We start from the raw sequence: 15,498 nt of genomic DNA, 5'->3' as shown, positions 1-15,498 counted from the left end.
GCTATTTCACCTGAAATCAGTTGCTGAAATCCAAAATTAACTTAGTGAGCAGAGATGACTTTGAAAATCTCACGTGATTAGACTGAGTCTGCATAATTCTATGCAAAGGAAATCATGTTTAACAAATCTATTTGTTGCAAGGACGAGGCTGAGTGCAGGACACCAGCACAGAGGTAGAGTCCTGAGGTGCTAGCACCATCATAAATGGGGAACCGGTATCCAGGAGAGTCTTTATACAGAGATAAAGTTTAAGTAGAGTATCCAGGAAATGATGCAGAGCTTCGAACTGACAGTCCTATAGAATCAGGAAACAAGGTTTACTCACACAAGAGTCAACCAATGAACTGGCACAGCATGGCTGTGACGCCCGAGTTTTATCCTATGTTCGTTAATGGGAACCAGGTGTGCAGTAATTAATGGGACTAGCAATCATAGGGAATCAGCTGACAGGAATTAAGGCACAATCCATGAGATAATGGCAAGGTGGAGAATTGCCAATCAGGACCATGACAGTACCCTCCCCTCAATGGGAGACTCCTGGCAGTCCTCCAGGCCTGTCCGGATGGTCCCGATGGAAGTCCTGGATGAGGGAGGGGTCCAGGATGAAGGAGCGGGGAACCCAGGAACGCTCCTCTGGGCCGTACCCTTCCCAGTCGACCAGGTATTGGAAGCCCCCGCCCCGACTGTACACATCCGGTAGCCGCCGGACGGTGTATGCCGGATGGTCGTTAATGATTCGGGCGAGTGGAGGGGTTTCGGTCGGAGGACACAAGGGGCTGATGGAAACGGGTTTTATTTGGGAAACGTGAAATATAGGGTGGACGTGCATAGACTTTTGGTAGCTTAGGTGGGACTGCTGTGGGGTTGATGATAGTTTCGACCTCGAAAGGTCCCAGGAAGCGAGGGGTGAGTTTCTTAGGCTCGTTTTTGAGAGGAACGTCTTTGGATGATAGCCACACCTTCTGCCCAGGTCGATATTCAGGTGCCGGAGTCCGATGGCGATCGGCAATCCTCTGGTTGTGATCGGCTGATCGGAGCACAGCCATGCATGTGTCCTCCTAAACCTTGCGGCATCGACCGATATGGGCCTGAACCGACAGTACCTCAATCTCCTCTTCTTGTGCGGGAAACAGCGGGGGTTAGTACCCAAGGGAGCATTCAAAGGGAGATCATCTGGTGGCAGTACTAACCAGAGAGTTGTGGGCGTACTCAACCCACGCGAGTGGCACTCCAGGTAGACGGATTGTTGGTTGTAGCATCGCCTCCAAGTCCTGGTTGACTCGTTCTGTTTGCCCGTTCGTCTGTGGGTGGAAGCCGGATGACAGGCTAACCGAGGCACCCAGGGCTTGGCAGAAGGCCTTCCATACCTACGGGATGAATTGGGGACCCCGAATGGAGACGATATCCGCAGGAATTCCGTGGAGGCAGTGGACATGGCAGACGAGAAGGTCTGTGGTCTCTCGTGCCGAAGGGAGTTTAGGGAGGGCTACAAAATGCACTGTCTTGGAGAAGCGGTCTACACATGGCGAGTACGGTGGTGTTTCTGTGTGAAGGGGGTAGACCGGTGACGAAATCTAGGGCGATGTGCAATCAAGGATGAGCCTGGACAGGTAGGGGATGAAGTAATCCAGCAGGTGGCCGGTGGGAGGCTTTTCTGTGGGCACAGACGGAACATGCTGAGACATAGGAAGGGGTATCTGCATCCATGGAAGGCCACCAGAAGTGCCTTTTCAGGAGAGACAGTGTCCGATCACTGCCGGGGTGGCAGGCGAACCGAGACGTGTGCCCCCACTGGAGAATCTGAGACCTGACGAAATCAGGCACAAAAAGGCGATTGGCGGGTCCATTGCTGGGATCAGGGTCATCCCGTTGGGCCTCAGGATGGTGGGAGGATGGTCTCCAGGCTGGAAATGTCCTCCTTGGAATTGTACTGCCGGGAGAGTGTGTCAGGTTTCCCGTTCTTGGACCCCAGACGGTAGGTGAGGGTAAACTTGAATCATCCAAAAAACAATGCCCATTGGGCTTGGTGGGAGTTCAAGCGTTTGGTGGTCTAGATATATCCAAGTTTCTTATGATCAGTCCAAACAATAAATAGGTGTTCCACCCCCTCTAGCCAGTGCCGCCATTCCTCCAACGCTAGCTTGACCGCCAGTAATTCCTGATTCCCCACGTCATAATTTCATTCAGCGGGGGATAGACGGCGAGACAAGGTGACACAGGGATGAAGCTTCTGGTCTGGACTTGATCGTTGGGACAGAACTGCTCCCACCTCAGAGTCAGAGGCGTCAACCTCTACAATGAACTGGCGGGAGGGGTCCGGTTGGACCAGGGTGGGAGCGGTCGTGAAATGCCTCTTCAGGTCAGTGAATGCTGAATCAGCTTCGGAGTCCCAACAAAACAGTGTTGTAGGTGAGGTAAGTCGGGGAAGCGGTGCCACCACCCTACAGTAGTCCCCAATAAATCAGTGAAAGAAGTTAGCAAACCCCAGGAACCGCTGATGTTGCTTGCGGGTCACGGGCCTAGGCCATTCTTCCACCGCCTGGATTTCTCGGGGTCTGTCCTCACCTGCCCGCTCTCGATGATGTAGCCCAGGAAGCTGACCGAGGGGACGTGGAATTCACCTTCACAAATAACTTGTTCTCTCACAGTCTCTGCAGGACTTGATGGACATGCTGAATGCGTTTCTGGAGGCTGGTGGAGAATATCAAGATGTCATCTAGGTTAATAAACACAAAGTGGTTAATAAAGTCCCTCATTGATTAGGGCTTGAAAAATGACAGGGGCATTGGTGAGGCCAAACGGCATGACCAAGTATTTGAAGTGGCCTAATAGTGTATTAAGTGCCGTCTTCCACTTGTCTCCCTCTCTTATCCTGACTAGATGGTAGATGCTATGAAGATCCAACCTTGAGAAGATGGTGGCTCCATGAAGTGGTTCAAATGCCCAGTTAATGAGGGGCAGGAGGTACTTGTTTTTGACAGTTATGTTGTTTAGGCCTTGGTAATCGATACAGGGATGAAGTGACCCATCCTTTTTCTCTACAAAGAAGAAAGCGGCGCCCACTGGGGAAGATGAGGGTTGAATAATGCCCACTGCGAGAGATTCACGAATGTATTTCTCCATGGCCTCTCTCCCACGTCAGGACAAGTTATATAGGCGACTGGTGGGTAGCGAAGCCCCGGGGTGAAGGTCGATAGCGCAGTCATACGGGTAGTGCAGAGGCAGGGAGGGAGCCCGTTGTTTGCTGAATACCTGTTCCAGGTTGTGGTATTCTGCGGGAACTCTGGATAAGTCGAGGGGTTCCAAGGCAGGCGAGGTCGCGGTAGCCTCCCTAGGGGATGGAGCTGACTGCAGACAGATGGCGTGGCAAAATGGGCTCCAGCTGGCTATCCTGCCGGTAGACCAGTCGATGTGGGGATTGTGGTGGTTCAACCAGGGGTATCCTAGAACTATAGGGTCTTGAGGTGAATGGATGAGATTAAATCGTACCTTCTCTCAATGATTTCTGGACAGAATCAAGGTCAGGGTGGCGTACAGTGGGTAACCCGAGCCAGAAGTTTTCCGTCCAACGCCCAGGCCTCCAGAGAGGTACTTAACGGCTCCCAAGGTATTCTGGCCTGGGTGGCTATGTCCTCGTCCAGCAGATTTCCCTCAGCACTGGAACCCACCAAGGCAGAGAGAAGCAGGGACTGTTTTTGGTAATTCACGGTAGCCTGGATCTGCATCCAGGTTTGGGGACTGAAGGGAGTGTCGTCTGACTCACCAGAATGGTCGGAGCGGGAGCTATGCTAGGAGCGGAAGGGAGAGAGAGGTTAGGGCTGGTTGCAGATTGTAAAACAGGCTGTGGGATGACCCAAGGAACGGGGTGACCTGTCTTTTCTCTCAGACACTCTTAAAGTTGATTATCTAGCCTGGTGGTTAGCGAGATCAGAGTCCAGGCTCTCCATGTCATCCCTCACTGCCAATTCATCTTTTATTTTATCTGAGAGGCCCTGTCAAAACACTTCCCATAGTGCCTCGTCATTCCACCCAGTGTTGGCCACTAATGTACAGAACTTGATGGAGTATTTGGCTATGCTTCACGAACCCTGACAGAGAGTTAGCAAGTGCTTAGCGGCATCCTTACCGTGAATGGGCCATTCAAAGACCTTCAGAGACGAAGCAGGACAAGGAGGAACAGAGTTCTGGTCAGTTGTTCCAGATCACGGTGGCCCATGCCAAGGCATCCCCTCGTAACAGCCCCATGATGTATGCAATTTTTGATCTGTCCAAGGTGTCCGTACGTGGCTATTGCTCAAAAACCAAGGAGCGTTGTAGCAGGAAGGCTCGGCACTTCCCTAGGTCCCCAGCGTAGGGTGCTGGTTCTGGTACGTACAGCTCTCGAGGTGATGGTATTGCCAACCCAGGTTGTGCGGTTTGGTCAGACTGAGTTCTTGGAAGGGAAGGAGTAAGGGGAGTGGCTACCCAGACAACCTGCTCACTGACCTTCTTTACATCCTCCGACAGGGCACGAAGATCTCTCATGACATTTTACAGACAGGATTGGTGGACTGCACTTGATTGGAAATGATATGGTCGGACTCCTTGGGAGGTGTCAGTGGTGGGATTTCCGGGTGTGTGGATGGATGGTGGGCTGATATGGAGGCACTGGATCGGAGAATGGTTGATAGATGTGGGGAAGCATTGGATATTCTCGGTTATCTCTGTGGGCGTTCTGGGGTGTTGCATGGGGATATTTGTTGACCGGTTTTGTTTGTTTGATTGGATCTGTTCTTGATTGTGGTTGTGGTTTATAGATCAGCTTCGCAAACACTTAGAGGGTGTATGTACAAAATTAAGGGAGGCAAGTTTAGGGGAGACATAAGCAGTAAGTTTTTTTACACAGTGGGTTGTGAATGCCTGGAATGACTTTCCAGGGATGGTGGTGGAGGCTAAAACATTAGGGGTATTTAAGAGCCTCTTGGACAGGCACATGGATGAAAGAAAAATGGAGGGTTATGGGGTAGTGTGGGTTTAGTACTTTCTTTAAAGGATTATATGGGTTGGCACAACATGGAGGGCTGAAGGGCCTGTACTGTGCTGTAATGTTCTATGGTTCTATGGTTTTCCAAGCAGTTGATCATGTACGCCCAGTAGGGAGCCCTGGCTGATGAGGGCCTATTGCACAGGGTCTGTGTCCACTGCGTTCATTCTTGGCCAGTTCATTCTGTTGCAAGGACGGGGCTGAGGATGAACCCAAGTGCAGGACACAGGCGCGGAGGCAGAGACGTGAGGCGTTAGCACCATCGCAAATGGGGAACCGGTATCCAGGAGAGTCTTTACACAGAGATAAGGTTTATGTAGAGTATCCAGGAATTGATGTCGAGCTTAGAACTGACAGTCCTAAGGAATCAGGAAACAATGTTTACTCCCACTAGAGTCAACCAACGAACTGGCAAAGCATGGCTGTGACGCCTGGGTTTTATCCTATGTTTGCTAATGGGAACCAGGTGTGCGGTAATTAATGGGACTAGCAATCATAGGGAATCAGCTGACAGGAATTAAGGCACAATCCATGAGATAATGGCAAGGTGGGGAATTGTCAGTTGGGACCATGACACTATTAGCACTCTAAGGATGTCAGTAGATAATGGGGACCTAGCAGATATCCAAAAATGCCACATGAAAATTACAGCACAAGTTCAGGGCACATGAAATTGAGGAAAATATTGAACTATAAAGGGAAGATTTGCTAATAGACAAAAAAAAGAAAGACCACTTCAAGTGATAAATTGTAACAAGTAGTGGGCAAGAGGGATCAGCAATTTATAATCTAATGATTTGAACCAAGAGCAATGTTGTATATCCAAGTTTTGCCAATTAATCTTTTTAAGATGTGAGAAGAGCGCAAAGTTTCTGCAAAGAAATACAACCATGTTAGTAAATGGACAAAAATATGGGAGATGACATTTAATAAGGGAGTGTTAGGTTGTCTATATTGGAGCAAGGGATGGAAAAACTCAGTATTATGGTATGGGACTATTGAATGCTGACATTCAAAAAGATATATGTTTGAGAAACAGAGAAAGTTAGCAAGCATGAACAGCAAGTAATTAAGAATTAAGTGGATGTTAGGCTTTACAGTTAGTACAATGATATGGAAAGCTAAGAAAATACTGCGCATTGGTGAGATTACACCTGGAGTACTCTTCACAGGTTTAGCCTCCTATTTAAATGGAATATATAATTATCCGCATCAGAATCAAAATCTGGTTTAACATCACTGCTATATGTTGTGAAATTTGTTGTTTTGCAGTAGCAGTACATTACAATACATAGTAATAAATCCATAAATTACAATAAGAAGTATATATTAAAATTAATTAAATAAATACTTAAATACTGAGGAAGTGTTCATGGGTTCACTTTCCATTCAGAAATTTAATGGCAGAGGGGAAGAAGCTGTTCCTGAAATGTTGAACGTGTATCTTCAGGTTCCTGTACCACCTCCTTAATGGTAGCAATGAGCAAAAGAGCATGTTCTGGGTGATGAGTTCCCGTTCCCTAATGATGGATGCTGCCTTTTGGAGGCATCACCTTTTGAAGAGGTCCTGGATGATGGAAATGGTTGAGTTTACAACTTTTTGCAACTTTTTCCAGCCCTGTGCAGTGGTCCCACCATACCAGACAATGAAGCAACCAGTTAGAATGCTTTCCATGGTACATCTGCAGAAATTTGTGAGTGTCTTTGGTGACATACCAATTTTCTTCAAACTCTTAATGAAACATAGCCTTCCTTCCTTCTTTGTAATTGGATCAATATGCTGGATCCAGGATAGATCCTCAGAGATGTTGACACTCAGGAATTTGAAACTGCTCACCCTTTCCATTTCTGATCCCCCAATGAGGACTGATGTATGTTCCCTCAACTTCCCCTTCCTGAAGTCCATGATCAATTTATTGGTCGTACTGATGTTGAGTGCAAGGTTGTTGCAATGACACACCTGAACCAGCTGATCTATCTTGCTCCTGTATGTCTCCTCGTCACCATCTGAATTCTGCCAAAAATGGTGTCATCAGCAAACTTATATTTTTAAAAGAATAGCAGAATAGATTCACTAGATAGATCCATTGGATGGAAGTATTGTCTAATGAGGAAACAAGTGGGCAGATCAGGCCTGTACTCCTGAGAGATTTAGAAGAATTAGAAGAGATCTCATTCAGAGGAGGCTTGATGCTCTAAACATTTTTACTTTGTTGCAGGAGCCTACAACTAGATGGGATAGGCTTAATGGTATGCTACTTAAGTTGGGGAGGAATTAGAGATTTTTTTTCAGAATCTGAAATTATCTACTTCAGGCATCTGAAAAATTCAGATCCATGTAATCAAGCCTGAAACGGATGTTTGGATGACAGGGTTATGGAATCAGTTAGACTACAGGTAAGGCCACAGGTCAGATAATCTATGATTTTATAGAGTGGTGGATGAAGAACAGGGGTCTTAAGCCCTGATCAAAATAAAAAGAAATTGCTGGAAGCATCCAGCAGATTAGGCAGCATCTTTGGACAAAGAGACAGAATCAACATTTCTCCTCAGTGACCCTATTGGAGAGGAAAAGTGAAAAAAATCATGTTTAAATAGCAGAATATGAAGGGTGGAGTGAGTAGAGGAACCATCCTATTACTTTTTCATTGCTCCATATTCCTGCTTCAATTATTCAATGATTCACATGGTGAGTCCCCTATCTTGTTGTGTGATAGGAAATGCAGGTCAAAGCAGAACCTTGATTGGAGACATCTGCTGTCTCTTTGCCAAGTCAGTGCAATGGGAATGATGAGAGGAAGGTCACAAGGAGGTTGCGTGAAGCTCCTAAATGAATGCTCATCAGCGTGTTTCTTGTTTTTCTGCTCAGATGTTTGTGTGATGTGCAACGGTGAGGATTACGCTGGCTTCATGGATCACACAGCAAGTGGACGAGAGTGTCAGCGCTGGGATCTCAATTATCCTCATGAACACAAGTACCAGCCAGAGAAGTGCGTGACACCAAGTTCAGATTCAAAACACGAACATGATTATCACAGAGAAGTGTGGATATTATTGGATTCACCATCTCCAATCTATTGATCTACCACATACACAATGTATTGTGGAGGAACAGAGGGACTGGGGTCCACATTGATAAATTTCTCAAAGTTGCCTCACAAGTTGATAGGGTTTCTAAGATGCGTATGGTGTGTTGGCCTTCGTTAGTTGGGGGATTGAGTTCAAAATCAGTGAGGTAATGTTGCAGCTCTATAAAATCCTAGGTTAGACCACATTTAGAATACTGTGTTCAGTTCTGGTCACCTCATTACAGAAAGGATATAGAAATTTAGGAGATGATGCAGAGGAGATTTACCAGGAAGCTCTCTGGACTAGAGAGCATGTCTTATGAGGAGAGGTTGAATGAACTAGGGTTTTTCACTTTGTAGCAAAGGAGGATGAGAGGTGATTTTATAGAGCTGTACAAGATGATAAGAGGCACAGGTTGAGTGGATAGTCAGAGACAATTTCCTTGAGTGGAAATGGCTAATAAGAGGGGACATAATTGTAAAGTGATTGGAGGAAAGTATGGGGGTTGTCAGAGGTAACTTTTTAGACAGAGAGTGGTGGGTGTGTGGAATGCCCTGCCAGGGTGGTGTAGAGGCAAATACATTTGAGGCACTTAAGAAACACTTAGGCACATGGATATTAGAAAAATGGAGGGTTTTACAGGAGGGAAGAGTTGGATTGATCTTAGAATAGGTTAAAAGGTCGGTTCAGCATCATGGGCCATAGGGCCTGTACTGTGCTGTAACGTTTTGTGTTCTAATCAATGTCAGGTTGTAATCAATGTCCCTTACATCCACTGATGCCACGGCCTATTTCCAAAGCTGTCTTGAAAAAGTGGCAGAAAGTGCCAGGAACCTGCAGTTAGGTCACTGGAAAATGCAGTGGAGGGAGGGAGCCTAGTAACACCTTCTTTCCCTTCCATATCAGACCCATGTTACCTTTGTTTGGACTTCAGTTTTAGCTGATGTGTGCAAGGCAGCACACCATGGGATCTTGTCTTCTTCTAATGTTCTCACCTGGTACTGGAGTTTCCCAGCTGAGAATTGGTGCTTCCTCTACATGTTGTGAATCTCAACAGGATCTCTCTTGTATATTATGTGATTGTTGATTCCAAGAAATGGTGATGGTTTTGTTGGTGTTGAAAGCTCAAGTAGAAGCTCTGTTTTCTATTGGAGCAGGGCCAACTTCACCATCAAGCACCTTCAGCTCACTGGATACAAAGCAGAATCCTTCTTCTCCCAATGTGTCTGGCTACAGCCTCAATATTCTACACCAACCTGTGCTACATCTTCCATTCCCAACACTAATCATGAACGTAAGGTGATTGGTAGAAGGTGCAGTGAGCAGCAAGGAACTGGTAGGGTGTAGAATATTGCTGGAAAGGATTGTGGAGGATAATAAAGATATTAGCTACAGCATATTGTAAAGGTTGATAAAAAGAGATGAAGTACTTGATCCTGGTAAACAGCTGAACAGGCTTGTGAGGCTGAAAGACCTGTGATTGAGAGATGAGTTGTCATAGGAAACTTTAAGGAGTAGCCTTTAGAGTGACAATCCTTCCCTGACAAACTCATATTGGCAAACTACTGCACTGTTTAGATTTTAGAAACAGACAGTTGTGGGTAGTATTCTTACAGATCTGGTCTCCCTATTTGAGAAAGGATGCACCTGTAACAGAGTGCAGCAAACATTCACCTGATCCCAGGTTGAGGATTTCTTGTAATGAGAAGAGATTAGAGTTGTACTGTCTAGAGTTTAGAAGATTATTTAATGTATCATTTGGAGTTGATCTCACTGAAATATTTTATGATCTTACTGAGTTGGACAGGCCATATGCAGCAATGATGGAGTATCTAGAATCAAGGGTCCCAATATCAAAATACCTCTTCCCTCACCACCATTCAGGGTCCTAAACCGTCCTTCCAGGTAAGGCGACACTTCACCTGTGAGTCAATTGGTGTCATCTACTATATCTGGTGCTCCCAGTGTGGCCTCCTGAATATCGGTGAGACCTGACATAGATTGAGAGACCACTTCACCGAGCACTTACGCTCCATCTGCCAGAAAGAGTGGAATCTCCCAGTGGCCACCCATTTTAATTCCACCTCCCATTCCTATTCCGATATGTCCATCCATGGCCCTCACTGTCACGATGAGACCACACTTGGGTTGGAGGAACAACACCTTATATTCCGTATGGGTAGCCTCCAACCTGATGGCATGAACATTGATTTCTCAAACTGCCGGTAATGCCCCCACCCTCCCTCCTTCACTATTTCCCATCCGCTTTTTCCTCTCTCACCTTATCTCCTTGCCCACCCATCACCTCCCTCTGGTGCTCCTACCCCCTTTTCTTTCTTCCATGGCCTTTTGTCTCTTTCACCAATCAACTTCCCAGCTCTTTACTTCAACCTCCCCCTTCAGGTTTCACCATCACCTGGTGTTTCTCTCTCCTCTCCCCCACCTTTTAGATGTATTCCCTAGCTTTTTTCTCCAGTCCTGCTGAAAGGTTTTGGCCGGAAATGTCGACTGTACTCTTTTCCTAGATGCTGCCTGGCCTGCTGAGTTCCTCCAGCATTTTGTGTGTGTTGATCAAAATAAGTAGCTGCCATTCAGGGTGGAGATGAGAGATGATTCCTTCTCCCAGATGATGGTAGATCTTTGGATAGTCTCTGCATTCCAAAGACTATGGAGAGGGGTCGCAGAGTATATTCAGGACAGAAACAGATAGTTATTTGGATAATATAGGATTCAAAGGGGTATCTGATCTCAAAGGAGGTGTGAGGTAAAAAATGATATTGGATGCTGGAGCAGTGTAAGGAGCTGACTAGTTCAACTACTTGTATTCCTTATGTTTTTAATGTTGAAGTATGTTCTCCATATTAGCCGCTTTATACTAGAGGACTGGTGCTACACAATTTATTATTAAGAGTTTTCTCTAACCCTGGAATTAACACATCATCCTACATGAGCAGGTAGCTCTAGAACAGATTGGCATATTGGCTAGTCTAGAGTCTAGATTCATTGAGTTCTTTTGTAACAAAGGCATTATTATCCAAGATGGCGGCGCGATGCAGCTTGCAGCGGCCACTCCGGAGCTGATTATCTGTTATTTGTGAAGTGGGGTGCCGTGCGCAATCATAATCGATTGAAAATGGACGTGGGAGGAACATTGGGAAATCTCCAGGAAGACCTTCTTCGTTGCTGCTGCTGCTGTGAGGCCCGGGACTCTGCTGGGAAGAACAGGCCCCCAGTCCTCGGGGTCGCGTTGCCAATGGCCATTGGCGGGGCTGTCTTAATAAGCTCGGCAGAGGTTGGTGCTCGGAGAAGCTGTGTCAGAGGGGATAGTCGTTGTCTTAGAGGTTCGACGGACTTGGAGTCCACTGTGGTCAGGTCGCTTTCGGTGTGTGCTGCGTCTATGAGGCTGGGTTCGACGGAGCTTTCGTTGTGTGCTGCGTCTGCGAGGCTGGGTCAGGCAGCGCCGTGGAAGTCCATAGCGGGGGTATTCCCTTCTGACGCCTGCATGGGATGGCGAGTCTGTTGGGACCCTGGGGACTTGTGGAAACTGTGTGGTGATTTCTTTTGAACTTATAGTCCTTTAACATCTTTGGACTATTTTTACTGTGCCCATAGTCTGTTTATTTATCAATTATGCTATTGTTTGAACTGTTGTAACTATATGTTGTAACTATGTGGTTTTGTGCAGATCTTGTAGCTTTAGTTTTTGGTCTTGTTTGTCTGGTGGATTTGGAGCTCCTTTCCGGGGAACGCGCTAAGACGGTAGCGTGATATTAATACACAGCAGCCTTTCCAGACTCTGGATTGGGGATTGCCAAACGTTATGTGGATTTTCTAGTGTAGTCTGTTTTGTCATATGCTTTTGTGATATCATTCTGGAGGAACGTTGTCTCATTTTTTAACTGCATTGCATTTGTGGTTTCTAAATGACAATAAACTGAATCTGAATTATCTGTACAAGTCTATGGCCTGAATCTATAGTTCCACTCCATATCAGCCGATGAAGGAGGCTAAGGGTTTACCTCATAGATACATAAAATGATTAAAGGTATAAATATGGTAGATACTGTAAATGAAGTCTTTTTCCTGTAGTAGGGTTGTCAAGAGCAAGTTGGTTTGAGTTATGAGGAAGGATTTTCAAAGGGGTTCTGGGGAGAAAGTTTTCCATACAGAGAGGAGTTGATTTCTGGAGAAAGCTGCCAGAGGAGGTGGTAGAGGCAGATACAGTGACAATGTTTAAGGGGCATTTAGACAGGCACTTGGATAGACAAAGCATAGAAGGACACAATGAATGCAACAGGGACTAGTGTACAAAGGCAAAGTGGCTGGAATTCTGGGTTGTCCTCCTTGGTATCAGGATAGCTCCGACATTCATTAGAGTAACTTGCTTGTCCACCACATCAAGGAACAGTGCCAGGGAAAGGGCCACACAACAGGCTTTCAATGTGGACTGATTTCAAATCCGGGTAAAAGTCAAGCAGGTTAATCCTTCCATCCCAGCTCAAGTTTGCAGTAGCAGGGTTATGGTAAATCATCTCCTCGCAGCACAGATAGGATACAATTGGTAATATCTGTTATATCTCCTTTCTTGTTGATTTAAGGTATCCTGAAAAGAACTTGGATGACAATTACTGTCGGAATCCCGATGGCTCACCCTTACCCTGGTGTTATACAACTGATCCTGACGTGGAGCGTGAATACTGCAACATACAGAAGTGTAGTAAGTAACCTATAAGGAATTAGACTGATCAATCTATTTTTCTGATGGTGCTTATTCTTAATGGGTTAAAGATGGGGGTGTGGATGGGAGGTTTGGTGGGATGGAATGCAGAACCAGAAACCATTGGCCTTCAAGAAATTATTCTTAATATCTACTGAGTTCTAAACCCTTGTTAACTATAGAGGGCCTCCTTGCATGCCTGATCCATTCTGGCCCTGTGGCTCAGAAGTGTAGGGAACTGAAGATGATGGCAGCAGTTATAGGGGTCTCTATAGTCAGGGGGACAGATAGGCGATTCTGTAGATGCAAAAGGAAACATGGATGGTAGTTTGCCTCCCAGGTGCCAGGGTCTGAGATGTTTCTGAACATGTCTACAATATCCTGAAAAGGGAGGGTGAGCAGCCAGAAGCTGTAGTACATATTGGTACCAATGACATAGTACGAAAAAGGGAGGAAGTCCTGAAAACAGAATACAGGGAGGTAGGAAGGAAGCTGAGAAGCAGGACCTCAAGGGTAGTAATACCAGAATGGCTTCCTGTGCTACATGACAGTGAGGACAGGAATAGAATGGTATGTCAGATAAATGTGTGGCTGAAGAATTGGAGCAGAGAGCAGGGATTCAAATTTTTGAATAATTGGGAACTCTTCTGGGGCAGGTGTGACATATACAAAAGGGATTAATTGCACTTAATCTGAGAGGGACCAATATTCTTGCAGGCAGATTTACTAGAGCTGTTGGGAGTGGTTTAACCTAATACAGCAGGGGCATGGGAACCAGCAGGTTTACAAGTAGATGATGGATGTAACATGAATATAAGGAAGGACAAGCCAATGATTGGGTACAAATGCAGATAGCAAAGAGTTAAGTTGTATCATAGAGGCAAAATTCAAAAGGGTGAAGAATGTAGGAATGAAGGTGCTGTATTTAAATGTGTGTAGCATTTGCAATAAGGTGGAGGAACTTGTGGCACAATTAGAGATTGGTCGGTATGACGTTGTGGACAACCCTGAGCCATGGCAGAAAGATGGCCAAAATTGGGAGCTTAACATCAAAGGATATACTTTGTATTGAAAGGACAGGCAGGAAGGCATAGGTGGTGGTGTGGCTCTGTTGGTAAGAGATGGAATTACTTCTTTAGAAAGAGGTGACACAGGGTCAGTGAATATTGAATATTTGTGGGTGGAGTTAAGAAATTGCAAGGGTAAAAAATCCATTATTGGAATCATACATAGGCCTCCAAATAGTAGCCAAAATGTGGGGTTGTAGTGGTGTGCTACACACAGCACTAAAATAACGACACGGAGTCGGTAAACTGCAGTTAAAGAAGATTTTATTCGAACTTCACAGCCTTGCTTTAAAGCCTCCCTCATCCCGCCCTCCCCGGACGCGGATGCTGTAAGGGGCACGTACTCACAATCCCCCGCGGGCTTTTCCCTTTGTTGGTGAAGCAGACCTGGTGCCCTTTTGGGACTGGCCTTTGTGCCAGCGCGCTGGCTATTTGTGAGCCGGTTCGAGTGCGCTAGGAAGTGGGTCGCCACAGGGTTGAGATTGCAAAGGGAACTAGAAAGGGCATGTAATAAGGATATTGACACAATTGTAATGGGGGATTTCAAGATTGGGAAAATCAGGTTGGTGTTGGATTGCAAGGGAGGGGATTTGTTGAGTGCCTATGAGATGGCTTTTCAGAGCAGCTTGTGCTTGAGCCTTCTCAGGGAAAGGCTCTCTTAGATTGGGTGTTGCGTAATAACCCAGATCTTATTAGAGAGCTTAATGTAAAGGAACCCTGAGGAGGCAGTGATCATAATATGATTGAATTCACACTGCAATTTGAGAGGAGAAGCATAACTCGCATGTATCTGTATTGCAATGGGATAAAGGGAATTACAGAGGCATGAGAGAAGAGCTTGCCTAGGTGGATTGAATTGAATTGAATTGACTTTATTACTTACATCCTTCACGTACATGAAGAGTAAAAATCTTTACGTTATGTCTCCGCCTAAATGTGCAATGTGCAATTTATAGTCATTTGTACAACTTTGTAATACATAAATAGTATGTACAACAGGACAGTCAATATAACATAGAAATACAATCAGTGTGAATTAATCAGTCTGATGGCCTGGTGGAAGAAGCTGTCCCGGAGCCTGTTGGTCCTGGCTTTTATGCTGCGGTACCATTTCCCAGATGGTAGCAGCTGGAACAGTTTGTAGTTGGGGTGACTCGGGTCCCCAATGATCCTTCTTTTCTCACACCTGTCCTTGTAAATGTCCTGAATCACGGGAAGTTCACATCTACAGATGCACTGGGCTGTCCACACCACCCTCTGCAGAGTCCTGCGATTAAGGCAGGTACAATTCCCATACCAGGCAGTGATGCAGCCAGTCAGGATGCTCTCAACTGTGCCCCAATAGAAAGTTCTTAGGATTTGGGGGCCTGCACAAAACTTCTTCAACCATCTGAGGTGAAAGAGGCGCTGTTGTGCCTTTTTCACCACACAGCCGGTATGTACAGACCACGTGAGATCCTCGGTGATGTGGATGCCAAGGAACTTAAAGCTGTTCACCCTCTCAACCCCAGATCCATTGATGTCATAGGGGTTCGCCTGTCTTCATTCCTCCTGTAGTCCACAACCAGCTCCTTTGTTTTTGCGACATTGAGGGAGAAGTTGTCTTCTGTGTCAGGGTGATG

The 15,498-nt window shown here is 46.0% G+C and overlaps 1 protein-coding gene across 1 annotated transcript in view; it reads left to right on the top strand.

Moving 5' to 3' along the window:
• Positions 1-15,498, top strand: part of mst1 (macrophage stimulating 1) — a 113,320-nt gene that overhangs the window by 42,256 nt on the left and 55,566 nt on the right. The window contains exons 6-7 of the mRNA XM_073072564.1: positions 7,893-8,013; positions 12,691-12,809. Coding sequence (XP_072928665.1) covers positions 7,893-8,013; positions 12,691-12,809 — 240 coding nt within the window. The remainder of the gene's footprint in view (positions 1-7,892; positions 8,014-12,690; positions 12,810-15,498) is intronic.

This window comes from Hemitrygon akajei, chromosome 19 (genome assembly GCF_048418815.1).
Source record: "Hemitrygon akajei chromosome 19, sHemAka1.3, whole genome shotgun sequence".
Classification (NCBI taxonomy): domain Eukaryota; kingdom Metazoa; phylum Chordata; class Chondrichthyes; order Myliobatiformes; family Dasyatidae; genus Hemitrygon; species Hemitrygon akajei.
The sequence above is the reverse complement of the archived record's forward strand: the minus strand, read 5'-3'. Positions and strand labels throughout refer to the sequence as shown.